Source organism: Mobula hypostoma, chromosome 4 (assembly GCF_963921235.1).
Source record: "Mobula hypostoma chromosome 4, sMobHyp1.1, whole genome shotgun sequence".
Classification (NCBI taxonomy): Eukaryota; Metazoa; Chordata; class Chondrichthyes; order Myliobatiformes; family Myliobatidae; genus Mobula; species Mobula hypostoma.
Genome location: NC_086100.1, coordinates 76245267 through 76255454, shown reverse-complemented (window position 1 = coordinate 76255454; position 10188 = coordinate 76245267). Strand labels below are relative to the sequence as shown.

The 10188-nt window shown below is 38.7% G+C and overlaps 1 protein-coding gene across 1 annotated transcript; it reads left to right on the top strand.

The window, feature by feature from the left end:
* Positions 1-3816: 3816 nt before the first annotated feature.
* LOC134344841 (C-C motif chemokine 20-like) lies at positions 3817-7145 on the top strand. The gene is made up of 4 exons (XM_063044952.1): positions 3817-3975; positions 4118-4235; positions 4379-4459; positions 5702-7145. The coding sequence occupies exons 1-4, from the start codon at positions 3882-3884 to the stop codon at positions 5721-5723; spliced, it is 315 nt and encodes a 104-aa protein (XP_062901022.1). The 5' UTR covers positions 3817-3881; the 3' UTR covers positions 5724-7145.
* The last annotated feature ends 3043 nt before the right edge of the window (positions 7146-10188 follow it).

The window sequence follows — 10188 nt, the reverse complement described above, 5'->3', positions numbered from 1 at the left end:
GTGACAACACAAGGAAATAGGAGCAGGATTAGGCCAGTCCTTTCACATATCACTCAACATTAAATAATCAATGCTGATCTGTGCATTTCTCCATATTGCTTTGTTCCTTAACTGCTTGTGGGTCTGCCCGCTAGCTTTTTATGATTCGTGAATTAAAACACTAACATCACTCAGTACTTCACTCACTTTCACTCTCTCCATTTACATAATAATCTGTCCTTTTAATTATGTTACTGAAGTGTATCACCTCACGCTACCCCACATTAAACTTCATTTTGACAGCTTTGTTTTTGCCCAGTCACTAAATCTCACTGATTTTTACGAAAATGATAGGTGATTTGTTTAGTGCAAAATGAATCTCATTCTTTAATTCTTGGATTAATATTTCCCTTTTTTTAATATGGCGAAGGTGCATTCTGGAGTTGGGGAATATAGCAAATATTTACTTCACCAATCAATCTATGGACCTAAATGTGGAATGTAGATTAAGTTTGAAATGCATCCCTGAACAACAGTTCTCTGGAACTGTGGAAACCAGTTAATTGAAATCCAGACAATGCTGATTAACATTCAATCTGGGTGTCTAGAGTGTGGGTGCGAAGAAGGAGGTGTGAAAATTACAATGTTTTTGCCAAAGCCTAATGAAATTGAAACTTTAATTCAAAAAGGGAAAATTAAAACATTTATTTCTTGTATGTATAATTTGATTCAAAAACAGACAATTAAACAAAGAATCCATAAGTCAAAACAAAAATGGGAAACAGATCTGAATATTAATATTGATGAAACAAATTGGTCAAGACTGTGTCTTGACAGTATGACAAATACAATAAATGTTCGACTTAGATTAGTACAATATAATTTTTACACCAATTATATATTACACCACAAAAAATAAATAGATTAAATTCAAATCTATCCGATAAATGCTTTCGGTGTAATCAAGAAATTGGTACTTTCTTACATTCTACTTGGTCTTGTTTTAAAATTCAACCTTTTTGGATAAATTTAAGAGTCTTATTGGAACAAATTACTGGAACTCAACTTCCACATAACCCTGTATTATTTCTATTAGGTGATATTGAAGGGATAAAGCCGAAACTTAAATTGAATAAATATCAGAAAGAATTTATAAAAATTGCATTGGCAGTAGCTAAGAAGACTATAGTAACATTTTTGAATATTTGGCGCCCTTATTTACAAAAGATAGGATGGCATATTTAAGTGCTCCGATAAAGATCTTGGTCCCTTGGGGAAAGTAACGAATAAGTATACCAAATTTATTTTGAGTCCCATGGAGCATGTGGAAGCCTTCCAATACCCAGGCGGTTCTTTTTTTTCCTTCTTTTCTTTTTTAGGTAGGACTATATATGGGGGGGGAGGGTTAAGGGGAGGGGGCAGGGTAGATATTATCTTTTCATGTATTCATTTTGAAAACTCAATAAAAATTATATTTTTAAAAATGTTAGAAGGCCATAGACTAGGTTAAGGGAGAGTTGGAGAGTTCCATCAATGGGGTGTTATTTCCCATAAGGACATAACTATTGGAAATGGCTAACTTCTTGTTTCACCATTCAGTGTGATCGTGACTGATTTTTACTTTAGTGGCATTTGCCTTTGCTAACACCATATTCCTTGATTTCCACAATATCCAAAATGTTTTGCACTTCTATCTAGAATATGCTCACGAACTGAGTCTTCACAGCCCAGCAGCAGAGAATTCAAATGGTTTATCACTCACTGTAAGATTAAATGTCCTTTCATTGCAGTCTTGAAAGGCCATTCTCTTATACATTGACTCCAGATTCTAGCTATCTTAGCTTGGAGAAACCTTGTTTCGACAACTATGTTGTCAAGCACCATATGATTCAGGGAGATTGTCTTCCATTCCTCTGCAAAGACTCAGCCTGTGTAATCTCTCCTCATAGGAGAACAGCCCCTCCCTGCCCATCTCAGGAATCAATTTGGAGAAACATCATTACACTCTCTCTATTGCAAATAGAGCTTTCTTTAGTTAAGAAGCTCAGACCTGCATAAAATATTACAGGTGCTGTATCACTCTATTTTCTATTTTTACAACCAAGTTCCTTGTTTTTTCCATTAGTGTATTCCACCTGACACATTTTTGCCCGTTGAAGACTTTCAACATTGTACCACAAAGATTTATGTCATCAGAGAATTTGATATATTACATTTGAAAACATTGACATAGATTCTGAACATATGGGGCTCCAGTGTACCTCAGTTATCACTGTCCTGAAAATGATTAGTCCTATGCTCTGCTGTATGTCCATTATGCAGTCCTCAGTATGCATTAGTATATTACTCTAATCCCATATTCTTAATCCACTGATGTGGTCTGCATGTTGTTGCTTTGCCTGTGGAGGATAATTACTTAGGCCAGGTCTTTCTTTATCCTTTGACTATCCTAGAGCTGCTGTCCCATAGCTCCAGTGACCCATGTTTGATACTAACCTTCAGTGCTGAAATGTATGGAGTTTAAATATTCTCCCTGAGATGGTGCAAGTGCACGTCACAAAAATTTGCAGATCAGTTGGTTACTTAGCCGCTGTAAATAGTTCCCAGAGGGTAGGCAAGTGCTAGAATGACATATGAGTACATAGGAGTGTGGCGAGAATACAAGGGGATTAAGGCGGGACGGTAGCACGGTAGTTAGCACAACACTTTACTGAACCAGCAAGACAGATTCAATTCCCGCTGCTGTCCGTAAGGAGTTTGTACGTTCTCCACACAACAACGGGCGCTCCAGCTTCCTCCTGCAGTCCAAAGATAGGTTGGTAGGTTAGTTAATCATTGTAAATAGTCCTAGGATTAAGCTAAGGTTAAATCGGGTTTTATTGGGCGGCACAGATCAAAGGGCCAGAAGGGCCTGTTCCATGTTGTATCTCAATAAATAAATAAATAGTATAGCTTTAGTATAGTGACTGTTTGATGGTCGGCATGGACTACTGGGCAAAAGACTGTTTTGGTGCAGTATATAATCTATAATCTCATGTGTAGTATTTTTTCAAACGCCTTCTGAAAATTTAAATACACCACATCTATTTGTTCTGCAATAACAACCTCAAAAATCCCCATTTCCCCTCCATAAATTGATGCTGATTCCACCTATTTTCTAAGTTCTCTGTTATCATTTCCCAGCATTTTCCCACTTGGTCTATAGTTCCCCTTTTTTTCTCCCTTCTTCCATTCTTAAAAAAAAAGTGAGTTATACTTGCTGTCATCCTGTCTGTGGAAATCATTCTTGAATTGATGAAATTTTAGGATATTATCAACAAATAGGTTTTCTATCTTTGTAAAAAATTGGATCAACAGTTATGATGTCTTGGGGATTTAATGATTCATTAGATTTCTTCAGCACTTTTTTTTATTAAAGCTGATATCTTTCAGCATCTTAATCAGTCAAGTAGTGGAATATTACTCTGCTAAGTTTGCAAGTTTTTGGCTTGTCTTCCACAAAGATATACTCATAATCATGGTTTAATTTCCTTGTCAATCTTATTTTTAAAATTTTCTTTCCATATCCTGCCCCCAGTTACCACTCGTGGACTGCTTCACAACATGGAATGACCACAAAAGAAGGTTGTTAAGATGATAGGAACCTAGCGACCATAAATGGTAAAGGCAACCACATTTAAGATAAAATTTAATGGTTTATGTTCCACGAAAATACATATGTAGATTTGATGAAAATGATTAAGACTGTATTGTGGGAAGGTAAGACCACAAGGAAGTGCTTTACAAGTCCACGCAGAAAAAAAAAGGATATATAAAAGCAGATCACTGCACTCTTGAATCAGATCAACTTTACACTCTCCTAATCTCCTGGGTTTTGTCACTTGCTTTGTAAAATCAAGAGAATGAAACAAATTGTCTGTAACTGTGGGAACCTGTCGTTGGCAATGCTGATCGGCCTGTTGATGCTGAGCACAATGGAGAGGTTGCCATTTGCAGGTAATTACATCCTAACACTTTGAACCTGTCTTTGAATTTTTCAGCTAGTACCTGCTAACGTTAAACTGACATGCTGTTTCTACTTTGCTACTGGTGAATTGTTTCTTTTTTAACCAATATCCCTGATGTTTGTTTTATATAGATGCTCAGTCTCCAGTTGACTGTTGTCTTTCATATTCATCAAAACCTTTACCTTTGAAAGTTATCAGAGGCTATGTTTGGCAGTATTCAAATGAACTCTGCAGCATAGATGCTATCATGTAAGTGCAAAATTTTCCTCTTTTTAATAGGAAGATTACATTTTGAAGTTACATTTATATTCTTTAACTATGTTTAAAGTATACACGATCTGAACTGTAATGTAGCAGCATGATCAAAGTTCTTTCAAAAAATTTCTTCACAGAATTTACACAAAGAGACGCCTAAGTATATGTGCAAACCCTGAAGATAAGTGGGTGAAAAATATAATCAGTGGCTTTCTGAAGTAAGGAAATAAATCATTCTGTCTAAATATTCAATTTTATTTTAACTTTGAAATGCATTTAAGTGATGTCTGTTTTTCTGTGTTCACCTATAAGTACATTATATGCTATTGTGTCAAATCAAGACATTCCTTGCAGGTAAGAATATAATGGAACACAATTCTGGAACAGACATTTTTGTCAGATGCTTTTATTTAGACTACGTTGGGAATAAAATCCAAATGACGGTAGAAAAGCAACAAGAGATAGCAAACCACTTCCTCAACTTAATGAGCCCAGGCAGAGTGTTTTATCAAGTGACGGTTCTTTGGGCCGTATAATCAAAACACTTCACCGTAGATCCTTCACGCGGATGCCAGTACTTGTCATTAGAGCTAACCGGGTATCTTTGAGGAAGTTCCAGTTTTCAGCTCAGGTGTCAGCCTACGTTGATAGGATCAACCATTGACTTGTTGCCGGAGACTGTGACTGCCTCATCCTGTTTTCAGCGGAGCCCAAAGAAACAGCATGACCATTTACAGCCTTCCATGTCTTAGGCTGGAAATCCAGCCTGTAAATTTAGGGCTAGGTTAAAATATGCCCAGAAATCACCTTCAAATGAATGTGAGGAAAGCAGATATCAAGAGAAGGTTAGCAGTTAGTATTTATTAGTCATTCTATTTTCTATGTTTGCTTTACCTATATTTGAATACAATTGTGTATGGGGTGAGATAAATGTTAGAAACAATACTCCATTACTTTAATTATGATGAGTTACAAGTGCTACTAAATATTGTGTTCAATAAAAATATCCCAAACATTCGGTAGTCTTTGAATATTGTCAATTTATAACACTGAAGACCCTGACCACCAAACAGCCAGAGGAGATGGGGCCGACAGGGGGCAAGGGCAGGGTGGGTGACAGAACTTCCCTAGCTGATCTGAGTAGAGCTTGCTGTCTGTATAGATTCTGCTCCTGTTGATGTGTTGGGAGCCAAGCTCCAAGTAGAAGACTATACCAGGGGTGACAGTAGGAGAAATGGTGCAGCTCAGGGGCAGGGGACCAGGAATTGTAAGTCAATGGAAAATTCACACCATTATTAAAAGAAAGGTCACTGCGTACAAGAAGTGGCAACTGAAAGAACAAAGTGGAATTACCAATCTAATAAACTATGCTATGCACATAGACTGAACCTAGTTGAAGTGTCTGTCCTTTGATTTTTAGGGATGTTGTAATTAATTCTATTTTTATATTTACATTTTAGGAGAGAAATAAAAAAGAATTGAGAGACCACATTATCTCAATTCCATGGGCATGAAGTATCCCATCTTTGGTAACGACGGAAAAGACTATTGTACTTGTTTTCAATTTGTTATTTGCTTCAGTATATGATGTATGCACTCTTATCACATTCTACAAATGTATCCAGTGTTTGCCTCTATTAAGCTATTAAGTTCTGACAACACTGTGAAATCTTATTTCATTAAATGTATTTTATAGATCAATAAACATAAAAATTCAATAAAAATAAATGACAAAAAAGAGAAAACAGTATTTTAGACATATTGCTATTGATATATTCACATTCAGGTTAAAGCTGTTCCATTTGCTAAGATTAAAATATTGCATTAGTTGAATCAAATGGGTAGACATTAGACCTTGTGAAAGCACTGTGGGTCAAAAGTCCCATAGTGTGCTGTATTGTTCTAGGTCTAACGTTTATCTGAAAATAACTTTGTTGATGCTGCAGCAATGCTGTTAGAATTTATCGGTGCCATTTTCTTGATCTCTAATAATAATAAAGATTTTTTCCCATCAGCTTTTTAGGAATTTGTTCGGTATGTCCAGGAAGGATTCCTGACACAGTACGTACACAGGCCAAGTAGAGCAGAAGTTATACTAAATCTGGGGCTAGGCAGGTCAAGTCAGGTGTCAGGTCGTTTGGTGGGTAGTGACCATAAAACCCTGACCTTCCATAGTTTTGGTAAGAGATAGAAACAGACAGTATAGGAAAGTATTTAATTGTGTGAATTATATTGCGATTAGGCAGGAACTTGGGAGCATAAACTGGGAATGGATGTACTCAGGGAAATTCACAATGGAAATACAGAAACTGCTTAGGGAACGTTTGCATGAGTTCAGGGTATGTATATCCCACAGAGCCAGGGAAAGGATGGTGGGGTGAAGGAACCACGGTTGACAGGAGATGCAGATCATCTAGTTAAGACGAAAAGAGAACCATACAGAAGGTGTAATGATCGAACAAAGCTTGTGAGGGTTACAAGTCGAACACCCTGCTAAAGGTTTCACTGCTCATGTTGTAGGGTGTTTCATGTAATGATCTTCCTGTAGAAGCAATGTTTGTTAGAGATAACGAGTGCTGAGGAATGTGAGCCATCCAATCAGGAGAGAAGGCTGGAGAAGCAGGCTTTTTTTGTGCCTGACACCGGAGTGAGCTTTTGGTCTTTTGTTCGGAGGGAGATGAAGACAGAAGACGCTGAAGAGACCCGGTCATAGGGTTCAATCCAGCGGGGACCATGATTCAATGGAGCAAGGTGTGGGAGTCTACTGAGGATCAGTGAATATGACTTTTGGAAGATTTGAGCTCCAACCTGTGCACATTTGACTGTTTAATTATAATGGGTCCTTTTTGATTTTTTTTCTTTTCTTTGCTAACTCTTTAGTTTAGTTAATATTCATAAATATACTTCCTTTAATTATATGCAGTGTGTGGTCTGTTATTTATTGGCATTGAGCTGCAACAGGTCAGCAAATCATACAGCATTCACACAAACTGGGGCTTGGGTGGAAGAGACATCCCAATCTCATGGATTTGGCGGTACTGGAGTGAGTATACCCTAGACATACGAGGCCAGAGAACGGTGGGTTTCTCGGTGCTGAGTTGGGAGACTGCCAGAAAGGGCTAATGAGCTGTTTCCTGAGATGCCCTGGAAGAAAGGGGGTTCAAAGGTAGCCAGGGTAGAACTTAGGAATGGACTAACAAGAGCTAGAAGGGGACATGAGAAGACCTTGGTGCATCAGATTAGTGAAAACCCCAAGGCATTCTACATGTACCTGAAGAACAGGAGGATGACTAGAATAAGGGTCAGAATAATTAGGATTAAATAAAGAAAGAGATGCCTGGACTCAGATGAGGTAGGCAGGTCCCTAATGAATACTTTGCTTCAGTACTCACCAGTGAGACGATATTGACAAATGCGCATCAGCATTGCATAGACTGATATCCTGGAATATGTGCTGGAACTTTTGAGAAAAATTATGATTGGTAAGTTTCTCAGGTCTGGATGGGATACCGCAGGTTACCAGGGGAAGCAAGAGAAGAGATTGCTGTTTCTTTGACAATGATCTTTGTCTCCTCACTAGCCAAAGAATAGAAAGGTGCAAAATGTTATTCCTCTGTTCATGAAAGTTAATAGAAATAAATCTGGGAATTATAGACCAGTGAGTCTTACAGCAGTGCTGGGCAAAATATTACAGAAGATACTTAGAGAAAGGTTTTAGAGCATTTGGAGAAGCAAAGTCTGATTAAAGATAGTCAACATGGCTTTGTGAGGGTCTGGCCATGCCTTATTATTTGAGGAAATGACAAAATATTTTGAAGGTAGAGCAGTGGATATGGTGTGTGTGGATTTTAGCAAGACATTAAACAAGGTTTTTCATGGTTGGCCCATTCAGGAAGTCAGGAGGCATGGGATTCAGGAATCAGGATCGGTTTGATCACAGAAGGCAGAGGGTGGAAGTAAATGCAGTGTAGTCTACATGGAGACTGGAGACCAGTGGTGTTCTGGGACAGATATGTCTTTATAAATGACTTGGATAAGGAAGCAGAGGGTGGGTTAGTAAATTTAAAGATAACACCGGGGTTGGTGGTATTGTGGATAGTGTAGAAGCTTGTTGTAGGTTATGAAGGGACAATGTTGGATGTAAAGCTGGGCTGAGAAGTGGCAGATGAAACTAAATCTGAAAAATGTGAAGTATTTCACTTTGGATGGGTGAACATGAAAGCAGAATACGAACGTAGTGGCAGGATTCTTAACGGTGCAGGAGAACAGAGGGATCTCTCAAAGTTACAAAGCAAATATTAGTCAGGGGATTGAGGGAAGAGCCACGAGGTAATGTTGACATTCTATAAAACTCTGGTTAGACCACATTTGGAGTATTGTGTTCAGTCCTGGACACCCCATTGTAGAAAGGATGTGGAAGCTTAAGGATGAGATTTGCCAGGATGCTCCCTAGATTAGAGAGTATGGCTTATGAGGATAGATTGAGCGAGCTAGTGTTTTTCTTTTTGGAGAGAAAGAGGATGAGAGGTGATTTTTAATGGGGAAAAATGACAAGAGGTATAGTTAGAGTGGACAGCCATCGCCTTTTTCCCAGGGCAGAAATTGCTAATATGATGTTTTTAACTTTAAGACGTTTGGAGGAATGAAGGGGGATGATGTCAGAGGTGGGTTTTCTAAACAGAGAATGGTAGGTGCATGGGGGAACACACTGCCAGGGGTGTTGTAGAGGCAGCAATATTAGGGGTACTTTAAGTGACTCTTGGATAGGCATGTGGTTGAAAGAAAAATAGAGGGCTATGTTGGAGGAAAGGGGTAGATTGATCTTGGCTAGGTTAAAACATCAACACATCATTATAGATCGTAGGACCTGTACTATGTTGTACTGTTCTATATTGTATGTTCTAGTAAATCACCTTCCTCTAAGGAAAAGGAAAACTACATAGAAATTAAACAGAACTGGTAAAGTGAAACGAGTGTAATGTGTGGCAATATGGGATATTGCACTAGCTGGATGGATCCTGGAGTTCTCAAAATCGCCCTAATTGCAGTACTTTGTTAAACATAGACTGCACAAGCATGGCAGCTCTGCATCCAGGTTAAGCAGGAAGACTCTGCTATCAAGTATACCAATGCAAGAGTACTGGATGCTGGACCCACTACACGCTCACTTTTTTCTGACCTCTCAGGTTATAGTTTTGCTCAGGTAAGGTTGAAATTACAGTCCTGGCAGCATCTGGGCAAAGCTTCCATTTTTGGTAATTGGCTTCAAAACCATTTCTCTTTCACTTTTGAATTCTGATTGTTGCTGCCAAGGCCAGCATCTATTGCCCTCTCCTAATTGAAAGCTGGTGTAAGTTTCTGGTGAAGGTACCCTCACAGTACCTTTGGATAGAAAGTTTCAGAGTTTAGACACAACAATGATGAAGGCCCAGCAATATATTTCCAAGATTGAAAGGTGTATGACTTGGGGAGAAACCCACGTTTCCCCGTGCCTGAAGCTTTATCATTCTTGGTGGTGAAGGTTGAGCATTAAGTTTGGGTAGGGATGGATAGGTGTGGGTGTGCAGTTGATGGAGCCTAGGTAAATAACTGCAGGTCATTGTGTAGATGATACACACACTAGCCTCTGTATTCTGGTGGAGGAGAAAAAGAATGTTTAGAGTGGTAGATGGGATGGTAATAAAATGGGTGGTATTATCTTATGTAGTGTTAAGTAGTGTTATTGGAGCTGCACTTTCTTGAGTGAAGAGAAAGTTTTCCATCACAGTTTCTTCCCCTCTGCCATCAGATTTACTCTCCTCCCATCCGGTAGGTGCTACAGGAGCCTCCACTCCTGCACCAGCAGGCACAGGAAGAGCTTCTTCCCTGAGACTGTGACCCTGCTGAACCTCACCTCACAGCGCTAAGCAGTATTGCATCCATATTGTACTGTCTCAGTACTTTTATA